The sequence below is a fragment of the Hyla sarda genome, chromosome 4 (genome assembly GCF_029499605.1).
Source record: "Hyla sarda isolate aHylSar1 chromosome 4, aHylSar1.hap1, whole genome shotgun sequence".
Taxonomy (NCBI): Eukaryota; Metazoa; Chordata; class Amphibia; order Anura; family Hylidae; genus Hyla; species Hyla sarda.
Window position 1 is genome coordinate 249,307,417 of NC_079192.1, and position 23,575 is coordinate 249,330,991.

The 23,575-nt window shown below is 44.6% G+C and overlaps 1 protein-coding gene across 7 annotated transcripts in view; it reads right to left on the reverse strand.

Annotated features, from left to right (window-relative positions):
• Window positions 1-23,575, reverse strand: part of LOC130369116 (uncharacterized) — a 163,976-nt gene that overhangs the window by 139,291 nt on the left and 1,110 nt on the right. Inside the window, exon 1 of one of the 7 annotated variants that reach the window (XM_056573894.1) lies at window positions 16,329-16,353. The exons of 3 other annotated variants lie outside the window; for them this stretch is intronic. In XM_056573894.1, the coding sequence (XP_056429869.1) occupies window positions 16,329-16,338 (10 nt within the window). In that variant the 5' untranslated portion in view covers window positions 16,339-16,353. Of the gene's footprint in view, window positions 1-16,328; window positions 16,354-19,537; window positions 19,663-20,881; window positions 21,012-23,575 lie in introns of those variants that run through there. 3 more of the 7 variants (XM_056573895.1, XM_056573897.1, XM_056573896.1) reach the window with 3 other exon arrangements.

Below are 23,575 nucleotides of genomic sequence, written 5' to 3' on the forward strand. Positions count from 1 at the left end.
GTGGATGTATTGGAAAATTCATCTGTTAATAAAAATCTGTCTGGGGCTTTGAATGGTGGTTTGGGCTGTAGCACGGGTGGAGGTATGGGGGGCACATCAGCTAAAGCAGGTAATAATGGTTATAGTATGGATTATGTGGAGGAGAGTGGTGAAGGGGCACAGATTAGTGGTGGTGATGTAGAGCCTGGTCCAGTGGCACCCCCAACGGCAGCAGCACCGGTACGCAGCTACGCAAATGTCGCCGCTGGGGGGCACCTTCCTCGTTTTCTGGCTCTGGGAGAGCAATTTGCAGCAGCGTCTCTTGGGGGCCTAAAGGAGAGGGGAGTTAATCAATGTAGAGGGTAGGGAGGTTGATCTATCCTTTTGGATAGAGAGACATGGTCTTTTGGCCTTCCAAGAGGAAAGAGGGGGGGGGATACTGTGTTGTCCCTCCCGACAGCTGGGCCAGGTGGTCTCCGAAGGAATGTCGTCCTACTGAAGTGGAGAGGCAGTGATACATGTCCTCCCAGATCTAAAGTTGTTGAGCTTCTGCTGAAGTTGGGCTTTAAGGCAGCTGACATCTACGCCTTGATACATCCTTATGGTACCCCTGAGTTCGATATCAGCTTTGTTCGGCCGGAGGGGCTTGAGCTCTTCTGGTCGAATTATGAGCTGGTAAAGAATGAGCCCGGCTGGCGAGACTTTGCCATTCAGGTGGTGTCTCGCCAAAACAATGTCAAGAAAGTGACCGTTTTAACCCGTAACGAATCACTCTCTTGTATTGACATCATGATGTGGCTAGGTCGGTATGGAGAGGTGGTGGAGGTCCCAAAAAAGAACAGGAATGAACATGGCATCTGGTCAGGGGCCTGAAAATTTATGGTCAAGCTTAGGAGTTCAGGAAACACTGTTACCCATATACCATCCGCAACCTATCTTGGAAGAGATCGTATCCAGATCTTCTACCAGGTTCAGCTGAAGCTCTGTCACAAATGTGGCGACCCCACACATTTTAGTGCCAGTTGCACTGTGCAGAAGTGCACTCGGTGTGGGGAAATAGGCCATCTCGCTGCATCTTGTGAGGAGATTAGGTGTCACCTGTGTGGTGACTTAGGTCACCCATTCAGTCACTGCCCTCGTTCCTTTGTCAATGCGGTTGTTGCCCCGGTGGGAGTAAGCCATGAGGTGTATTCTGCCGAGGGGATGTCTGGCGGCGATGAAGGGGTGCAGGGGCCAGGGAAGAAAAGTAAGCAGAAGACGCCTGCCCAACTGAGGCATCTCAAGAAGCGTCTTACTGCTGAGGCCCTGGGGGATAGTGAACTAGATGAGGAGATTGGGAGGATCCACAAAAGGGAGGATGTCGTCTCCTCGCTGTCCTCCCATGGTGAGAGCACGGATGAGGACAGTGGGAGATGGGCAGAAACAAAGCGGGGTACTCGGAGGAATAAGAAAAAGGGAGATTTAAGATCATCTTGCACCCGCCAGATGCCAAAGGAAGGTAAAACTGATCTCCCTCTGATTGGTCTCTCCAACAGATTCCAAGCCCTCCACGACATTTCCTGTTCAGAAGAGGAAGCTGGGGGTGAGGTTCTGGATGATGCAGTGGGGCCCACAGTAGACGATGAGTCCTCTCTCCCTGGGGAACCTATCTCCTCAGGGTGGGGGACTGGCCCAGAGTCAGGGGACGAGGAAAATGTAAATAAAGGTAAAATGGACACATCATCTCACTAAAAAGGGGTAAACCATCATCTGATGAGGAGTGTAGTGGGGTGGATGGGAAGGATGGTGGGAAAAAGAAAGCTGTCTAACTCAATCACCCTTGATGGACTCTGGCATCCATTAACGTTGCAAGCATTAAGTCAGATACGGCTCGATTTGAGGCCTAGGATTTTTTTGCCCATATTAATACTGATATTTTATTATTGCAGGAGACCAGGTTTACAGACATGTCATCTATATATAAGGCTAAAAGAGAGTGGAGTAATGGGCCCTCCTACTGGTCTCTTGCGGCAGAGCCGTATAGTGGAGTGGCAGTCCTTTTTACCGCAGCGGTAGAATGCCGACGGGTTATCGAGTTAGAAATGGGGAGGTGCCTGATCTTAGATGTCCTCATGAAGGTACAAGAACTTCGCCTTATTAACATCTACGGCCCACAGTCTAAGTGGGACCGGAAGTGTCTCTTTATGAGGATCAAGCCCTATCTTTTTACAAGTCGGCAGGTGGTCTCTGGAGGGGACTTTAATGCTGTCACGAGGCCCCAAGACAGGGGAGGTTCCAGAGACAAGCTGACTTATGATAGCGTCACCCTTAATAGCGTAGCAAGGGAGGCTCGCCTGGTGGATGTCCACATTTGGCAGACCCCAGGCCACGTGGGATTCACCTATTATAGGGGTAGTTGTAGGTCCAGAATAGACAGGTTTTATTTATAGGGAGGAAGCCATCTCTTCAGCAGTGTCACTGTTTAATTTTGTTTTCTCTGAATGTTACAAAGACCCCCCCCGGATGGGCAGAGGCTATTGGAAGCTCAATTCGTCTCTCTTGGAAGAAGCAGATATAAGACAGTCTTTTGAGGATTTTCTTCAGAGCCAGGTGCCATTGCTGGCCCTTTGTAGCAGTAAGTCAGAATGGTGGGAGATGTTCAAAAAAAAGGGTTGCAAGATTCTTCCGCCAACTCTCGGGCCTCAGAAGCCTAAACAGGTTGTACCAGGGCCTGAAGAAACTTGAGCACCTTGTCGCGACTGGAGGTAGTCGTGATGATATCTCCAGAGAGAACTCCTTGCTGGTGAAGTGCCAGTACGACAGACACGCATCTTTTGTTTTTGAGAGGGATTACGGGAAGTACCGCTCGCCCGACCCTTACAGGAACTGCAAGATGTCAATGAATAGTAAAGTAGTCTCAGGACTGACTGATAGTACGAGATAATTGAAAAGGTCCAGATCAGGGATCCTGGAGGTCGTCAGATCCCATCTTGAGAAGGAAGGATCTAGTTTGAGATAAGGTATCAGTTTTCTTGGCTGAAACCATCCCTAAACCAGGAGTAGACCCCTCTCTTGACGTTTTGACAGAGATGATCCGGGAAGAGGAAGTCAGGATGGCGATTAGTGGGCTTGCCCTCAAGAAGTCACTCGGTCCAGATGGCTTAACATCTGAGTTCTATAAGACCTTTAAGGACACTTTGGTACCCCTCTTGACCGAGGTATTTAATGAGTGTCTATCCTCGGGCACTCTGCCGAAGTCAATGAGGAGGTCAACACTGATCATCCTGTTAAAGGGTAAAGACCCGTACCGCATTGAGAATTGGCATCCCATAGCGCTTCTCAATGCGGACAGAAAGATTCTGGCAAAAATGCTGTTTAATCGTCTGGTGGAGTTTGCACCCCGACTCCTTTCGGGGGCTCAGCATTGCTCTGTTCCGAGCCGCAGTACCTTTAGTGCTCAGTGTCCGGGAGGCTGTAAAGCAGGGTAGAGCTGGCCACTGGAAGGGGTACTTGCTGTCCTTGGATCAGGCAAAAGCGTTTGATCGGGTTAACCATGAGTACCTCTGGTCTGTTCTTCTGAGATATGGCCTGCCGGGGGGGTTTGTTGATTGGCTTAAGACCTTGTATGCAGGGGCAGAGAGTTTCCCACTTGTGAATGGTTGGATTGGCCGCTCTTCCAGAGGTGGGCTGATGTTGGCACATTAGTCTTTTTGTTTTGTGCTGAAGATGTACGGTAATATAGGGCTTGCAGGCACTGAACTTGAGCTTTAGGGGTTTGTGTGGCTGAAAAGCCTCTTTGTGGTTTGGTTTTTAGTGTTATATGTATTTGTCATGGTATTTATTGCTGTAATGTATACTTATGTACTGTATATATGGTTAGTCTGTGTATATTTTATGTACTGTATATATTGTGTGATGCCACCTGGGGTTTGGGTTTAGGTTGGGTGGTGGGTTAAAAGGGGGGAGGGGGTTTCTATAGGACATATATATATATATATATATATATATATATATATATACAGAAAATCCTGGACTGGTTCATGGACATCTGGTAACATGTACTGGGGGCATGGGATGCGGGACCAGCTCAGGGCGGAAAAAAAATGGTGTTATTTGGTTTGTGTTGTTTTGTAATATTTTTGTATCTATATATTATTATTATTATTATTATTATTGTTGTCATTATTATTCATTTTGGTATATATATATTTTTTTTTTTTGGTAGTGCAACTGGGCCGCAATACCAGTTTATTAGTATGGTATGGGTATTATAGGAAAATGTCTTGTAAATATTGTATATATTTGTTTGTGTGGAGGAATGAGTGTGTTGTATTTTATAAAAGATTTAAAGGATATAACTCAGGATCAGTACAGAATAAGATATGTAATGTGACATTGCATTCATTGAAATAGTGAGATTTTGTCGGTTGGGTGGCACCCATTGTGAAAAATCTTTCCATTGCAGTAAATGAAAGGTCACATTACATTACTTTCTGTGGAAGCAGCAGGTCACTTACCTAGTCTCCTAAGGAAACAGATTTGACTAATGTGATGCTCCCCAGTTTCTCTTATATCTGTGTATTTATACATACGTGGGCACAGAGGGGTATATTTAAATGTAAGGGTGACTGTGGGGCTTGCTCTTTCTGAGTGTTGCTGTGTAAGAGGGGGCGTGAAAGAGGAGTTTCAAAAACTTTGATTATCTGTTGTGCGGAGTGAATCTGTGGAGTGGGTGCGACTGCCTATAGCCCACATTCATATTGTGGGTAAGTTTTTCTCTTTTGCACATAGTGGGATAACTGTTAGAGTTTAAACACCCTTTTTCATTTTTTTTTTTTTTCTCTGTTCCACCTCTAGGGGGAGGAGGAGTAGATTGGGCACAGGTGTATAAATCTTAGCTTGGGACTCTTATTGAGAGCTTGCTCTTTCTGAGTGTTGCTGTATAAGAGGGGGCGTGAAAGAGGAGTTTCAAAAACTGGAGTTTGAAAGCAGGAGGTTGAGATCGCTGTGAGTTTTATTTTTTGAACCCACAAGGTCTACAAAAAATTTTAAGTGTAATTTTGACTGTCTGTTTTTTCCTATACATTTGTGAAATCCCCATAATTAGATGGCCTCCATGTTGGAAAATGCAGTCCAATGTACATCCTGTTCAATGTATGCAATCCTTGAACAACAGTTTGAGGGTGCATATTGTTGTGCAAGATGTGTGCTAGTTGTCCGTTTGGAAGCCCAGATCCTGCATCTAGAGGGGCGACTGGCAACAATGAGAAGCATTAACAACATGGAGAGGAGTCTCCTGCTCACTGAGCAGGCACTCTCGGAAATAGAGGTGGGGGAGGACAGTGGGACGGAGTTGCAGGACAGTCAGGCAGTTAGCTGGGTTACAGTTAGAAAGAGGGGTAGGGGAAAAAGTGTCAGGGAGGCTAGTCCTGAACTGGCACACCCCAACAAGTTTGCCCGCTTGGCAGATGAGGGGGATGCCATTACAGAGCTAGCAGAACTGCAGCAGGATACCGCCTCTGACCGCCAGGGGGGTGTCTGCTCCAGTAAGGAGGGAGGGAGGAGTACAGGGCAGGCCAGACAGGTACTAGTGGTGGGGGACTCAATTATTAGGGGGACAGACAGGGCAATCTGTCACAAAGACCGGGATCGCCGAACAGTGTGTTGTCTGCCTGGCGCACGAGTTCGGCACATCGCGGATCGGGTTGACAGGTTGTTGGGCGGGGATGGAGAGGACCCAGCAGTCATGGTACATATTGGCACCAATGACAAAGTAAGAGGTAGGTGGAGTGTCCTTAAAAATGATTTCAGGGACTTAGGCCGCAAGCTTAAGGCAAGGACCTCCAAGGTAGTCTTTTCTGAAATACTACCAGTACCACGAGCCGCACCAGAGAGGCAGCGGGAGATCAGGGAGGTAAACAAGTGGCTCAGAAGCTGGTGTAGGAAGGAAGGGTTTGGGTTCATGGAGAACTGGGCTGACTTCGCTGTCGGTTACCGGCTCTACCGTAGGGACGGGCTGCACCTCAATGGGGAGGGTGCAGCTTTGCTTGGGGAGAAGATGGCTAGAAGGGTGGAGGAGTGTTTAAACTAGGGACTTGGGGGGAGGGAACCTACAGCAAAGAGGGGGAAGATAGTGTAGATAGAGAGGTGGGAATTATAAATGTACCTGGGGGTGGAGCGGAGGGAGGGGTTAGAATAGTTAATAGGATTAGGCTTCATAGGAAAATAAAACTTACACCCTTGAATCCCATTAACCCCAATAGCATAAAGGATGGAAATGTAAAGTGTATGTTCACAAATGCCAGAAGCCTGGCAAATAAAATGGGGGAGCTTGAGGCCTTGATACTGGAGGAACATATTGATATAGTTGGGGTCACCGAGACATGGCTGGACTCCTCGCATGACTGGGCTGTCAATCTGCAGGGGTTTACATTGTTTCGCAAGGATAGAATGAACAGAAAAGGTGGTGGAGTCTGTCTGTATGTAAGAAGTGGTAGAAAGTCAGTGTGAACGATGCCATAGTGTGTGATGATTCTGAGGATGTGGAATCATTGTGGGTAGAATTACAAAAGGAGGGAAATACTGAAAAAATAGTATTTGGTGTAATCTACAGACCCCCTAATATCACTGAAGAGATAGAAGTTCGGCTTCATAAACAAATAGAGAGGGCCGCCCGGGCAGGTACAGTGGTAATAATGGGAGATTTTAACTATCCAGATATAGATTGGGGTCCGGGGTTGGCTAAAACTACAAAGGGGCGACAATTCCTAAATTTATTGCAGGATAATTTTATGGGCCAGTTTGTGGAGGACCCAACAAGAAGTGATGCCTTGTTGGATCTAATCATTTCCAACAACGCAGAGCTGGTTGGTAATGTAACTGTGCGGGAAAACCTTGGTAATAGCGACCACAATATAGTTACTTTTGACTTAAAATGTAGAAAACAAAGACAGGCGGGGAAGGCAAAAACATATAACTTTAAAAAGGCAAATTTCCCTGGGCTGAGGGCTGCACTACAGGACATAGACTGGGGGGAGGGGTTCTCAAATACTGATACAGAAGGTAAATGGGACATCTTTAAATCAACTCTAAATAACTATACAGCTAAATATATACCAAAGGGGAACAAATATAAACGATTAAAACTAAATCCTACATGGCTGACACATGATGTTAAAAGAGCAATAAACAACAAAAAAAATGCGTTCAAAAAATACAAATCTGATGGGTCAGCTATAACATTTAAACAGTACAAGGAGCTTAATAAAATCTGTAAAAATGTAATAAAAACAGCAAAAATTCAAAATGAGAGACAGGTGGCCAAAGAAAGCAAAACTAATCCTAAATATTTTTTTAGATATATAAATGCAAAAAAACCAAGGACAGAGCATGTAGGACCCCTTAATAATGATAATGGGGAGGTTGTCACAGGCGATCAAGAGAAGGCGGAGCTACTGAATGGGTTCTTTAGTTCTGTATACACTATGGAAAAAGGAGCTGACATTGGCCAGGTCAGTGCTGGTAACACATCATGTAATGTACTGAACTGGCTTAATGTAGAGATGGTACAAGGTAAGTTAAGTGATATAAATGTAAGCAAATCCCCAGGACCGGATGGACTACACCCAAGAGTTCTTAGAGAGGTAAGTTCAGTAATATCTGTACCCCTGTTCATGATATTTAGAGATTCTCTGGTGTCTGGTATTGTGCCAAGGGACTGGCGCAAGGCGAATGTGGTGCCAATCTTCAAAAAGGGCTCTAGGTCTTCCCCAGGAAACTATAGACCGGTAAGTTTAACGTGCATTGTGGGTAAATTGTTTGAAGGACTTATAAGGGATTACATACAGGAATACATAGGGGATAATAGTTTTATAAGTGATAGCCAGCATGGGTTTACTAAGGATAGAAGTTGTCAAACCAATCTAATTTGCTTTTATGAAGAGGTGAGTAGAAGCCTTGACAGAGGAATGGCTGTGGATATAGTGTTTATGGATTTTGCTAAAGCATTTGATACTGTCCCTCATAGACGTCTGACAGGTAAGTTAAGGTCTTTGGGTTTGGAAATTTTAGTTTGTAACTGGATTGAACACTGGCTCATGGATCGTACCCAGAGAGTGGTGGTCAATGATTCGTACTCTGATTGGTCCCCGGTTATTAGTGGTGTACCCCAAGGTTCAGTACTGGGACCGCTGTTGTTTAATTTATTTATCAATGATATAGAGGATGGTATTAACAGCTCTGTTTCTATCTTTGCAGATGACACCAAGCTTTGTAGCATGGTACAGTCTATAGAGGATGTGCATAAGTTACAAGATGACTTGGATAGACTAAGTGTCTGGGCATCCACTTGGCAAATGAGGTTCAATGTGGATAAATGTAAAGTTATGCATCTGGGTACTAATAACCTGCATGCATCGTATGTCTTAGGGGGGATTAAACTGGCAGAGTCACTGGTAGAGAAGGATCTGGGTGTACTTGAAGATCACAGACTACTGAATAGCATGCAATGTCAGGCTGCTGCTTCCAAAGCCGGCAGGATATTGTCATGTATCAAAAGAGGCATGGACTCAAGGGACAGGGACATAATACTCCCCCTTTATAAAGCATTGGTACGGCCTCACCTGGAATATGCTGTTCAGTTTTGGTCACCTGTCCATAAAAGGGACACTGCGGAGTTGGAAAGGGTGCAGAGACGTGCGACTAAACTAATATGGGGCATGGAACATCTTAGCTATGAGGAGCGATTAAAGGAGTTACAATTGTTTAGTCTTGAGAAGAGACGTTTAAGGGGGGATATGATAAACGTATATAAGTATATTAATGGCCCATACAAAAAATATGGAGAAAAACTGTTCCAGGTTAAACCCCCCCAAAGGACGAGGGGGCACTCCCTCCGTCTGGAGAAGAAAAAGTTTAGTCTCAAGGGGCGACACGCCTTCTTTACCGTGAGGACTGTGAATTTATGGAACGGTCTACCTCAGGAACTGGTCACAGCAGGAACAATTAACAGCTTTAAAACAGGATTAGATACATTCCTGGAACAAAATAAGATTAATGCTTATGAAGAAATATAAAATCTCATCCCTTCCCCAATATCACGCCACATCCCTACCCCTTAATTCCCTGGTTGAACTTGATGGACATATGTCTTTTTTCGACCGTACTAACTATGTAACTATGTAACTATATATATGAGGGAGACACAGAGGGCACACTCCTGTTCTCCTCATATAAAATTGTGCCCTCTGTGTCCCCCTCATATATATAATTCCCCACAGTCACCCTTACATTTAAATATACCCCTCTGTTCCCCCTTATGTATAAATATTGCCCTCTCTGCCCCCTTTTGTATAAATATTGCCCTCTGTGTGCCCTTATGTATAAATATTGCCCCCTTTACAAATGTCTAAATTATGCCCAAATAGAAAGAAACAAAAAAACAATAATACATACGTAACCCAGGTTCCAATGATAGACGGAGCTCTTTCTTCCAGCACTGCAGCCAATGAGCCGCACCTCCAGGATTCCTCACATTCCGTCACATCATTGCGCCGGCCGCAGAGGCTCATAGGCTGCAGCACTGAAGAGCCTGCAGCCTATCGGACAGTGAATGGTGGAGCAGCCCGCTCTGCCAGCCATTCACAGCCCGCTCTGCCATTCACTGTACTGCGTCTGGGGGAGCGTGGGGTGACAGGTGTCACACGGGGCGGTCCGCAACCCCCCCCCCCCCCGCACCTCCCTGGCAATGCCACTGCCGGCAGGACTCTGAAAGGGCTGCACGCCGCAAAGGCTGCCTGGGAGTTAAAAAATAAAAAGGGGGAGCACATATGCGCCCCCTTTACAGAGGCTGCAGCTGCGCCTGAAGCGACTGCCTCAGTCGCCTCATGGCAGCTGCGGCTCTGCATGTATGCGCCAGGAAAATCCGACAAACCGGACATTGCATTTGGAAAAGCTGAAAAGGGGGCGTGGTCTGTTGCAGAGGTTGCATGGTCGGCTTTAAAGGGGCGTGGTTTTACAACCCAACCTATTTACTGTTGAATTCACAAAAAATTCTGTGAATAAATGGCAAAAAATTCCACCTAGAAATAGCGGGTCAGAAAAAAATTTCCAGACTTCTTGAAGCACTTTCTCTCGTTCACACGGGTGGATTTGATAGTGAACTCTTAGCATCAATGTCATTGGGGGTCTGTGGAGGATTTTTGGCAGTGGAAATTTTGCTGCCGGAAATCCTCCCCCATTCACACTCGCAGTGGGAAACACGTTGCACGTTCGCTATCAAATCCGCGTGAACTAGCCCATAGGGTAAGGTCACAAAGGAGCGCATCCACAGCATATTTGATGCTGTGGATGAGCTGCTGGCAGTCACAGAGCCACCGCATAGCAAGCTCCATGCTGCTGCCATAGCTCTGTGTGTCCTCTCGTATCTGCGTATTTCACGCAGGCTATCACGATCAGACACACAGAGCTAGAGCAGCAGCAGGGAACTCTCTGCCGTGGCTCTGTGACTGCCAGCAGCGCATCCGCATTGTCATGTATTCTGCGGTTGCGCTCCAGTTTGACAGCTCAAACAGGTGGGTGGCGAATACAAGATTGCTGGGGTCCCGTGTGGCGGGACCCCCGCGGTGAGACATCTTATCCCCTATCCTTTAGATAGGGGATAAGATGTCTCAGGGCCAGAGTACCCCTTTAAGGACAGCTCTCCTGACATCCAAAAAACTGAAAGATCGCTCCTGCTCATTGTTAGGATGAGCACAAAAAGACGGATAACAATATCCTGGGATCTGTGGAAGGAAGAAGCAACTTTTGGAATAAAATGTGGGTCTAGTTGAAAAACAATCGTGGTCAACCACGGTTTTAGGTCCGGTTGTAAAAGCGCATACGGCGCAAAAATGAGCCGACCGGACCGAACGTTTCACTCCGGTCGGCTCATTGAAGTGAATGGCATACGGGAGCGCATACGGTCACATACGGGAGCGCGAGGTTTTAGCTCCCTCCTGCCGTATGCGCTCCCGTATGGGACAAAACGTAGTGTGGACCCAGCCTTAGAAAGCTTACAACTTGCCAAGAGGGTACTGATCACTTTATCTGAGAATCCCTTCTTCTCTAGCAGGAACTTTTCAGAATCCATGCTGATAGACTGAGGTTCTGAACCTGTCTGTGTAGGACTGGTCCCTGAGAGAGCAGGTCCTGGTGAGCAGGGAACATAAATGGCTTGTGCAGGCTCATGGACTGTAGGAGAGCAAACCATCCCCTCTTGGGCCAGAATGGAACAACTAAGATCAGGGTGCACTTCTCCCGATTTAGTTTTTGAAGGACTCTGGGAATTACTGGAATAGGAGGGAAGGCATATGCTAGACTGAAGTCCCATGGCTGAGCTAAGGCATCTGTCGCTGCTTGATGGTCCCTTGGATTGAGGGAAAAAAATGCTTCTGTTTTCCTGTTTTTTCTGGTGGCGAACAAGTTGCTCTGGGGATACCCCATCTCTCTGTTATCAATCAGAAAGCCCAGTCCGCTAGACACCATTCTCCCAGAATTAGGGTCTGTCTGCTGCTCCAGACTCCAGGGTAGAGTCCTCAAAGTGTAAGGAAGTGCGTTTTGCCATAGCGGTACTTCCCTCTGAGTCAGAAAAAGTAATTATCTTAGGTTTTTTAGGCACCTTAACCACAGCTGAGGTAGAAGCAACAGGCTGAAATGATTTAAAAGCCTGAATCTCTGTGTGGATAAGCTCCTTGATCTCTGTCATATGGTCTGGGGTTTCCTCCCTAACTAAATTAGCCAAACATTTTTTACATACTGGCTTCTTTGAAGAAATAGCAAAGTCCTTATTACAGAATAAACATTTCCTTTTAGTATGATTAGTATTGGGGACAGTAATATCCTTTTCTCCCTGAAATAAAATAAGGGAGGAAAGGATCAGAAAAAAACAACCGTAGATAGGCGCTGGGAAAAACCACATAGCCCTCAGTACTCACGGAATCGGGATTCTGCAGCGTCTCACCCTCAGGAACTTTCGCTGGAGTAGACATCCTGGACTCTGGAAGCTCCATGCAGCAGCCTGAATGAAGCAGGAGACGCTAGACTAAGGCTCCTTTAAAAGAGGACCCTGTCTGCGCTCCGGAAGCGATCCCGTTTGAATTTGCCGCCTCTTAATCCTATAGGGCAGGCCGAAGCATGTGACACTGCCCCTGCCGGAAGTGACTTAAGACGCCAACGACGGTACTGGGGATCCGTCCGGAACTGACCCCACAATACCGGAAGTGAAGTCAGATGCTGACACCCGGATCGCTTCCATGGGACTGGAATGAAGGCCTTGTGCGACGCTGGAAAAAAAGGCAGCACAGGAGTAGAAGAGAAGCCGGCGCCTTGATCCGCTCCCTATTGCTCCCACTCTGCATAAGCCCGACCTGGACGCCGCAGAAGTAGGTAGGGAAAAATAAATAAACTGTCAAGCGGGATCCGTCTCCCGCACCTCTCAGGTTACCTGCCCAGATCAGGACAGGACAAAACAATGGAGGGGAGAGGAAGGGGAGAGTCTTTTAACCTCTCAGTGTTTTTCCCTGTCCAATCAGGTGGAGGCAATCTCAGGGTGCTGTCGTGGAGACGACTAGAGAAAGAAAGACCAGTATTATATAGAATATATTATGTACTTGATATGTTGTCAGCTTTTTGTGCCATTTATTTCACAGAAATTTTAAACAGTTATTTATAGTTTAAAATTTCCAACACCTAGAACCTGGTTAAGGATTTTCTAGAAAACTGCAAAAGCAAGAGCTTTTAGTATGGGGTAAGTATTCGTAGCAGGCTGTAAAGATTTCAGGGGTTGCTCCCCTTTATGTCTTCTACAGCTGTGTGTCTTCTTTCCATTAGTTTTTTCAGGTGTTTTACAATATGTTTAAGAAAAATCAATTATCTTCCAAACATTTTTCTCTTGTTAATTAATTTTTTATACTTTTGTCCTGAACATACTAAATGTCCGTGTCATAAATAGCAATTACCCTATTCATCACACTATTTAAACTATGCAGTATTATTCATTTTTCCTTTTGCTGTAATTTCTAATCAGCATGTTAATGTTTTTTTTCCCATCACTACAATTTGTTGTTATTAGATGTACATAATTTAGTAACCTTTAATAATTTCTTATTAATTATACATTATCTAACTTTTCAAGAAGTGACAGATAAAGAAAAAATGCAAACTAAGTTTTGAATGCGATGTAAAACTTTTTATATGAATATCCAAGCATAGGTCAATTTAGAGACATTATTATTATTAATATTAAAGAGCACAGTGTTCGTTTCCAGACATATTCTAAATAACAAGATCTGAGCAGAAAATGCAGTTGAATTTTAACTTATACCCATTACATGTAATATATCTTTTTTGTAATGATCTTGGCCTATCAGAAAAGGAAACATCCAAATGCATGCTCAAAAGGTACTGTATAAAGACTAACTTAAATATTCCATATATTCCACGTCCCCTCTCATAGACTTAAATTGAGGGGGCGTGGCCTGACATCAAGAGGGGGCGTGGCCGACCCCCACAGTGTGCACACAAACATTTAGTTCCTGACGCTGGCCAGTGGAGTAGCCAAGGCCAGCAAACCCAGTCTCACTTAGAACTTTGGGTAAAATGGGTCTCATTGGCTTGCGCATGCCTGGCAACAGCGCTATTATAGGAGAAGGGATGAGTAACACAGATTTACTGCAAATTAATATGGTTTGATTCGTGGACTAAGAGGACACTATCATAGAAAGGTCCACAACTTTTTACAGAAAGACTACTTCGTATGGAAAAGTAAAATAGCATATAATGTATGAAATAGTCACAGAAACAGAAAACGATTGTAGTCAATATAATTTCAGTTACCAAGGCAATGCCCATCACACTGCACTGAGGTACCCACAAGCTGGCTCTTCAGCACAGTTCAGGAAAAATGCTATATACAGTTTTGTAAAATAGTCTGGTATATTAGGTCAGGTCTGGTAAAAATGTGGTCCTTAGGTATGGTTCTAACATCATCTCCATTCATTCCTCCTAACCAATGCTTCACAAATGATTGAATGCAAAAATAAAAAAGCAGGAAAAAAAAATGTACTTCATATACACCAAAGGGCCCATCAAACTACATATCTCCATACAGCCTCTGAGTTTTATAATGCTGTGAAATAGAAAGTCTGGGGGTACCTTCCATATTCTTAAACCAACTGATGCATAAGAGAAATGATCTGTTAATTCCTGAGTATTTCATAATATGAAGATATACATTAGCTTATTTTTTGATTTGTGCAAAAGACTAACATTGGGAATTAGCTTTTTGAGCTATAATCTTAAAGAGATGTATCATTTAGGGTTGTCTGGTTATGCTCTTATAAACAGTAAGGACAATTCTCTTTACATCATCAGATTTATGTTAGCACAGCTACCCTAGTGCCACAGGGACATGCATTAAAGGGGTACTCTGCCCCTGGAAGAAAGAAAAAATATATATTCAGCTCACCACTATGCAGTACAGGAAAACCAGGAGCTCCGTAAAGCTGGGAGAGCAGGGTAGGCAAACGACGGTCCGGGTCCCGGGATCCAATGAAGAAAAAAGGAAAAAAGCAGCGGCCTCCAGCTGTTCCACAGAAGTGAGGAGAAAAGTGACTAAAACTTGACTTTTATTCCATGTAGTTAAAAACAGGGGATATCCATAAAATAAAAACGTTTCGAGCTGGTACTGGCTCTTAGTCGTGGCACTTCCGTGGAACAGCTGGAGGCCCCTGCTTTTTTGCCTTTTTTCTACTCTGCCCCTAGATATCTTATCCCCCATCCAAATGATAGGGGATAAGATGTCTGATCGCGGGGGTCCCATAGCTGGGGACTCCTGTGATCTCCCAGCTGCACCCGCCGTTTGTTTAGAGCATTGGGTGCAGCATCAGAGGCTCGTGACGCCACGGCCGCGGGCCGTTAGTGACATGCCAGTCTATGGGAGGGGGCGTGATGGTCGTCACACCCCCTCCCATAGACCTGCATTGAGGGGGCATGGCCGTGGCATCACGAGCACGGAGTGGCCTTGACATCACAAACCTCTGCCCCGCATCGCCAGTCATCCGGCTTGGAGCGAAGTTCACTCCATGCACCGGATGTCTGGAGTGTCACAGCCGAGATCGCGGGGTCCCTTTGGATAGGGGATAAGATGTCTGGGGTGGAGTACCCCTTTAAATAAGCAGTTCGGGATTTCTGTATTTTTAATTTTTTTGCCTATATCATGGGCACTTACCATCACTAGTCATACAGCGCCATTTGGCTTATCCCAGCACAGCTGCATTCATGCGTTTCATTACGCTAACTTGGTCATGTCATCCCCAGTTTGACTTAGGCTGGGTTCATACTATGTTTTCTCCCATACGGGAGCGCATACGGCAGGGGGGAGCTAAAACCTCGCGCTCCCGTATGCCTTCGTATGCGCTCCCGTATGTCATTCATTTCAATGAGCCGGCCGGAGTGAAACGTTCGGTCCGGTCGGCTCATTTTTGCGCCGTATGCGCTTTTACAACCGGACCTAAAACTGTGGTATGGGAGAAAACGTAGTGTGAACCCAGCCTTAGAGAAAATTACAGAGCATTATGTTTTAGAACAGGATGTCAGTCCTGGGTTCTGTCTTCCTGTGAACTACGGAATGACATCCTCATCTACCAGATCCCCTGCTATATTTATAGGATCAGGATATATAGTAGTTATGTACCTCTCCTGAGGCTGTGTTCGCACATTTCCTTTTTTTTTTTTTTTTTTTTGCATTTTTTTTTTGCATTTTTTCAGTTTTTGCTGTGATTTTCCCAAAATCCTTGGAAAAAGGGTGCTGTTATTATTTTTGTAGTGATTTTAGAAAATCACAACAGAAATGCAGTACAAATGGGAGAAAAATGAAGTAAACATTCATTGTGGGACCATAGCCTTAAGACTTTAGATCTTTGTAAAACACCTCAATTGTGATTATAGGTCAAAACTGCACTTAATGGGAACTGACCTCAACCCACTTATAAGTCTAATGACCACCTGAGTGATTGCCTTCACCCCAGCAACCTGATTAGATGACCAGGTGCAGTGATCAAACACCACATCCAATCTCCCTGCACAGCCAGAGGATTCATGGGAAACGTAGACAGCATTACAGAACAACTTCAGTAATAAATTTACTTTCAAAATGGAGCCTATCCCATGCCTGCCACTTCAGCTAAAATAGGTAAGCACAAGACATACAGAAGAATGTCTACATTATTTTTCTAATAATAGCCTATGCAGAATTATATCAGCAAAAAACAAATTCTTAAAAAATGTTTAGGTCAAAGACAATGACAAGGCAACATAAAACAATTGACTCATACCACAGTACATGATACTTAGAAAGGTGGATTCCCGCTCTTAGGCTGCTTTCACACTATAAAGTTCTTCCGTTTTAAAGAGACATTATAATGTTATAAAGGTGAATAGTCATGCTGACCATCTGGTAACTATTTACTTCTACTATTCGTGCTTATACACAGCTTTCAGATTATTTCCTCCTCGTAAGTGTTTCATTAACTAAGAAGATTTAGAAGGAACCAAACCGCTTGCTTATGCAATTTGCCAGCTAGCCCTCTTTGTAAAATGAAATGAATATTCATTTTCACCAGATGTTTTTGTGAAATATTCATGAGAGAATGAAATTAGACTCATAATATAGTTTCAAAAAATTTGCATACGAAATGACATTTAGAAATATTGGAACTGGGGTCTCCATTTTTTACAGATTAATTGCTTCTCAATGATTAAAGAAAGCGCAATAATGTTTCCTTACCACAACCGTTTGGTTCCCTTCAGTAAAATATGATCCTGGTGCTGCCTGGAACAGAACTTAAAGGGGTATTCCAGGCAAAAACTTCTTTATATATATCAACTGGCTCCAGAAAGTTAAACAGATTTGTAAAATACTTCTATTAAAAAATCTTAATCCTTTCAGTACTTTCGAGCTTCTGAAGTTAAGGTTGTTCTTTTCTAAGTGCTCTCTGATGACACCTGTCTCGGGAAACGCCCAGTTTAGAAGCAAAAACCCATAGCAAACCTCTTCTAAACTGGGCGTTTCCCGAGACAGGTGTCATCAGAGAGCACTTAGACAGAAAAGAACAACCTTAACTTCAGAAGCTCATGAGTACTGAAAGGATTAAGATTTTTTTATAGAAGTAATTTACAAATCTGTTTAACTTTCTGGAGCCAGTTGATATATATAAAAAAGTTTTTGCCTGGAATACCCCTTTAAAACTAAAGGATGACAACTATAGAATTTATCACTAACTTGTACTAACAACTTATGTCTTGGTTCCCTGGTGGGTAGTACAGTGTGCATGTTCCTTTACACTGTATATATCTTCTGGAGATAAATAATAGATCACATGCATAACTGTATATGGTGTGTGCTTAGATTTATAGGGGGGTATTTATCAAAGGATTTATGTTTTTTTTTAACGTAACTTTGGCGCAGTACTTTGGCGCAGTGTCTTTTTGTGCCAAAGTTTGGCACATTTTCTCCACTGTCATTTTTACAACTTTATCAAAATCACACGGTCCTGTGTGTGATTTTAATTTTAGTCAGTAATTCATCATTTGCGCCAATCGATCTTTGGCACAATTTTGCGCCTTTAGGTTTTTTTTTGGTGAAAATCACCGCCAAGAAATTTTTCACATGGAAAACACACTTCGCAATGTCAGAAAATGTAAAGGCATCAAAATACATTTAAAACATTTTTTGTGATAGCAGCGACGCCTCCAGGGCTGCTCAATACTATCCTGCGACATAGTTGTCTCTGAGGGACCTTCACCCTCCGTTAAGCCAGCATTGGACATGGCCACACAGGTTCAGGAAAGGTAAGCACCAAAGCAGTGGTCTCCAACCTGCGGACCTCCTTGTTGCAAAACTACAACTTAGGGATCGACCGATTATCGGTATGGCCGATATTATCGGCCGATAATCACGATTTTGGGCATTATCGGTATCGGCAATTACCTTGCCGATAAGCCGATAATGCCCGCCCCCCGCACCGTGACCGACACCCCCCCCCCGATCCGCCGCACCGCACCCCCGACCCGCGTCGCCGTGATGCTGGGCGGTGTACCGGTATGGATTTTTGCCCATACCGCTATACCGGTCGGGCCCCTCCCCCACCCTCCGAGTCAATAAAAAAATTAAACTTACCCGTAATGGGGGTGGTCAGAGCCATCCATCCATCCTTCCTTCCTGTAGTGTCCGGGGGCGTTCCGGGTGAAGAGTGAACCGGTCTGGGCTGTCCTTCTTCTCCGGCGGTCATCTTCTCCACTCCGGGCAGGCTCCGGCCTAGTACACTGCATAGACGCCGCTACGCCGTGACGTCAGGTGCGTCGCTGCGCACGGGCGTCACTGCGCAGCGGCGTCTATGCAGCGTACTAGGCCGGAGCCTGCCCGGAGCAGAGAAGATGACCGCCGGAGTAGAAGGACAGCCCGGACCGGTTCACTCTTCACCCGGAACGCCCCCGGACACTACAGGAAGGAAGGATGAATGGCCCGGACCACCCTGACAGGTAGGGGGAGAGAAGCGGGTGGCGGCGGCGGCCTATGGCCCCGCAAAAGCCACTGCAGATCATTTATTTAAAGCGCCCGCTTTAAATCAATGATCTGCAGCGGTGTCACAGGGGGTTAAATAGCCGATAACTTATACCGGAATATCGGTATAAGTTATCGGCTATCGGCCCTAACCTGCACCGATTATCGTATCGGCCCTAAAAAAACGATATCGGTCGATCCCTACTACAACTCCCAGCATGCCCGGACAGCCAACGGCTGTCCGGGCATGCTGAGAATTGTAGTTTTGCAACATCTGGAGGTCCGCAGGTTGAAGACCACTGCACTAAAGTAACAAAACAAAAAACTACCCAAGTTGAAAATAAAATCCATTTCACATGGTGACTATAAACCTCACAAAAGACAATAACTCATGTCGCTTGCTGATATACTGCAGGAGGGACTCTACGAAATGGCTGCTCTACAGGGTAAAATACGAGTCCTCTGTGGCGGTAAGTTCTGTGTAAAAGGCGCTGTGAACAGCTGATTTCAACATTTGAGCCAAAATTACTAACAACTTGCACCAAATGATAAATCTGATGCATGTCCACGAAAACCAAAGTGAAAAAAAAAGGGTGAAAAGAAACGGTCAACAGGCAAAATTGCTAAATACCCCCCATAGTTACTATGCAGGTTTATGATACTGCAGCAGCAGGCAACCTATAGCTATACCATTGACTTGCTTTATCCATATTACTCATTTTGGATGAATACCCCACATAAGCTAGCTTTTATGCTTTCTTATTGTGTCTTATAGACAGTGGCCTTGTGATTTACTAGAACTTTTGTAGGTTAAAGCTATAAAACTTGTAACTAAGCACACATGTACTGGAAACTGTTTCTGGAGGGAACTGGGAATATGAGTTTATTGGTGTTTATATGTTTGTTTTGTGCAACTGCTGCCGAGTATAAATTTAATCATGCAACAAAAACCGTACACATATATGGATATTTTTTGTATACCTTTCTCTCTTTACATATATAAAACAAAAAAGTTGAGGTCAGCAGAGTGCGAGGATAGTAAGTCTCTTTTCACACTTCATTATTGTAGTGTCTGGTGGAGATTATGGGAGAGATTTATAAAAACCTGTCCAGAGGAAAAGTTGCCCAGTTGCCCATAGCAACCAATCAACTTGCTTCTTTCATTCTTAACAAGGCCTCTGCAAAATGAAAGAAGCGATCTGATTGGTTGCTATGGGCAACTGTGTAACTTTTCCCTCTGGACAGGTTTTCATAAATCTCCCCCCACATGTTAGGGGAGCCTTATAACAGACGCTCAATGTGCTAGGCTCCAACAACCTAGGCCTCCACTGTTTAATGTGTTACACGTGTTTAGTGTCTATTGGGGCACCTTTTTAGTACATTTCATGATAAATTAAACACAGGGTTGGCTTGTGTCTGAGTGAGTCCTTAGGCCAGGCCCACCCTGCTTAACAATTTGCAATGTATTAGATCAGTGTTTCCCAAACGCGGTCCTCAAGTACCCCCAACAGGTCGTGTTTTCAGGATTTCCTTGGTCTTTCACGTGATATAATTTTGGTCAGTGAATCAGGCATCACCACAGTTATATCACCTGTGAAAGACCAAGGAAATCCAGAAAACATGACCTGTTGGGGGTGCTTGAGGACCGCGATTGGGAAACACTGTATTTGATCATAGGTATGTTTTTTGGTTTGAAATCATGAAATGATGAACGTAAAAAAAAAATTATTACGGCTGAAAAAGCATGCGTGAATACTTAACAAAATATTATGCAGCGTTTATCCAGACATAGCCAAATACAAAGAGGTGTGGTTGTGTCTGGTACTATAGCTCTGCACAATCATGTGAATACCAGGTTTAGGCACAACTGCATGTATGGTACTATGCCTGAATTATCAATACGTTGTGGGCCACCAAAGGGTCAGACCTCATCAATCATATATTAATTAATGGTCTAGCCTAAGGCAAGGTCCCTGGCAGGCTTATTTATGGAAAATAAGAATATGAAATGGTCCTTAAAAAATGTGGAAGGTTTTTCATTATGTAAATCTGTAGACAGAATACTGAATTTACAACTCAAATTCCAAACACTCATTCATCCGGCAGCCATTTCTCTTGAAATACGCCTCCCTCATACTGCTGCTCACTCAGCAGAGTATGTATAGATTTTAAATAGGTGAAGAGGAAGATGACTTAGGTCCAGGGCTCGAGTCCTGCAGGAACGCATAGGAACGCACAGGAACGGCGTTCCTTTGCTTTTTCCAGAGGAGAAACGCCGTCCCTGTTACACTAGTCCTGCAGGACCGACCTCTGAATTATTCTTACCCTCCCTCCGTCTCCTCCCCCGGCCCGGACTCCTAGATGCTGGACATGTAGGACCTGTGATGATGTCACCATCACATGTTGGGGGTGGAGCTTAGCTGTGGAGGAGAGGAAAGATCGTGGTAAAAGGACCTGTGTGATGCTGTGGAGGAGGCGGGGCTAAACTGGCGGAGACATGTCACATGTCACCCCAGTAAGGTAATTACATGGAAGGAGATTTGTTACAGTGTGTCACCCCAGTAGTAAGGAGATTACATGAGGAGGAGGTTTGTTGCAGTGTGTCACCCCAGTAGTAAAGAAATTACATGAGGAGGAGGTTTGTTGCAGTGTGTCACCCCAGTAGTAAGGATATTACATGATGAGGAGGTTTGTTACAGTGTGTCACCCCAGCAGTGATGAGATTACATGAGGAGGGAGTTTCTTACAGTGTGTCACCCCAGTAGTAAGGAGATTACATGAGGAGGAGGTTTGTTACAGTGTGTCACCCCAGTAAGGTAATTACATGGAAGGAGATTTGTTACAGTGTGTCACCCCAGTAGTAAGGAGATTACATGAGGAGGAGGTTTGTTACAGTGTGTCACCCCAGTAGTAAGAAGATTACATGAGGAGGAGGTTTGTTACAGTGTGTCACCCCAGTAGTAAGGTGATTACACAATGAGGAGGGTTCTTACAGTGTGTCGCCCCAGTAGTAATGAGATTACATGAGGAGGGGGTTTGTTACAGTGTGTCACCCCAGTAGTAATGAGATTACATGTTGAGGAGGTTTCCTACAGTGTGTCACCCCAGTAGTAATGAGATTACATGAGGAGGGGGTTTGTTACAGTGTGTCACCCCAGTAGTAATGAGATTACATGTTGAGGAGGTTTCCTACAGTATGTCACCCCAGTAGTAATGAGATTACATGAGGAGGGGGTTTGTTACAGAGTGTCACCCCAGTAGTAAGGTGATTACATGATGAGGAGGTTTCTTACAGTGTGTCACCCCAGTAGTAAGGTGATTACATGACGAGGAGGTTTCTTACAGTGTGTCACCCCAGTAGTAATGAGATTACACGAGGAGGGGGTTTGTTACAGTGTGTCACCCCAGTAGTAATGAGATTACATGAGGAGGGGGTTTGTTACAGTGTGTCACCCCAGTAGTAATGAGATTACATGAGGAGGGGGTTTGTTACAGTGTGTCACCCCAGTAGTAATGAGATTACATGAGGAGGGGGTTTGTTACAGTGTGTCACCCCAGTAGTAAGGAGATTACATGAGGAGGGGATTTGTTACAGTGTGGTACCACAGTAGTGATGAGATTACATGATGAGGAGGTTTCTTACAGTGTGTCACCCAGTAGTAAGGAGATTACATGTGGAGGAGGTTTGTTACAGTGTATCACCCCAGTAGTAAAGAGATTACATGAGGAGGGGGTTTGTTACAGTGTGTCACCCCAGTAGTAAGGAGATTACATGAGGAGGGGGTTTGTTACAGTGTGTCACCCAGTAGTAAGGTGATTACATGAGGAGGGGGTTTGTTACAGTGTGTCACCCCAGTAGTAAGGAGATTACATGAGGAGGGGGTTTGTTACAGTTTGTCACCCAGTAGTAAGGAGATTACATGTGGAGGTAGGAGGTTTGTTACAGTGTGTCACCCCAGTAGTAAAGAGATTACATGAGGAAGAGGTTTGTTACAGTGTGTCACCCCAGTAGAAATGAGATTACATTTCTTTAGACAATTGTCCAATCACAGAGAAATCAGCTTACTTAGCTGACACACACATAATGGACCTGGAGTGTAGATTTTGTTGTCTTTTTTGCTGTACCGACATTTTTTTTCCATGGTATTTACTCATTTACTCTGCTTTCGGAAACTTTATACATGCTTTAAAGTGTAGTGTTTTCTTCCCAGAAAATTCACAAAGTGGTTTTCAAAAAAGACGAGTGATTTTGGATGAAATGTAGGGAACACACCCCTTTTCCTGGAAAACCACGCCCATTTTGTAATTTTTCTTTTCACTCTGAGGGATACTGATTCTGTATTTTTTTTTTCTGTTGCACATTCTGTCGCATGGTCATTTAGAATTTAGGTAAATGAGGGTCAACATCCGTAGCCAGCTTAAGATGTCCACAATAAACATGTTCCCTTTTAACTAGGGTGTTAAAGAAGTAGTCCGGCACACACTTTTCTTATTTTATCCGGACCGGGCTGCGAAAAAAAAAGGAAACAAATTTTCTCTTGCCTGCCTGCGCGCCCCCAGAGCCTGGCACTGTTAGCCCGGCATGCCAGACGGAGCTTCAGCCTATCATCGGCCACAGCGATGTCCCGCCTCGGCCGGTGATAGGCTGAAGCTCCGTGTGACATGCCGAGCTAACAGGAAGTGAAGCAAACAGCCTGGCGACCGAACACCTGTACCGGAGCTCCGGGGGCGCGCAGGCAGACAAAAGAAAGTTTGTTTTCTTTTTTTTTTTTTCAGCCCGGACTGGATAAAATAAGAAAAGTGCACGCCGGACTACTCCTTTAAGTAAACAGAGCATTTCTCTCTTCAGAGATAAAGGACTGAATAACCTCCATGCATCTTTACCCTACTGCTATTAGACGCCTCCTGGAGGTGGAGCCAAAAAAAGACAATATCATGGATAGAGTGTTGGCACATAATGAATACAGTCAGAACGTGCAAACTATAACATACAAATATAAAGAGTTTTGCCTGGGATCA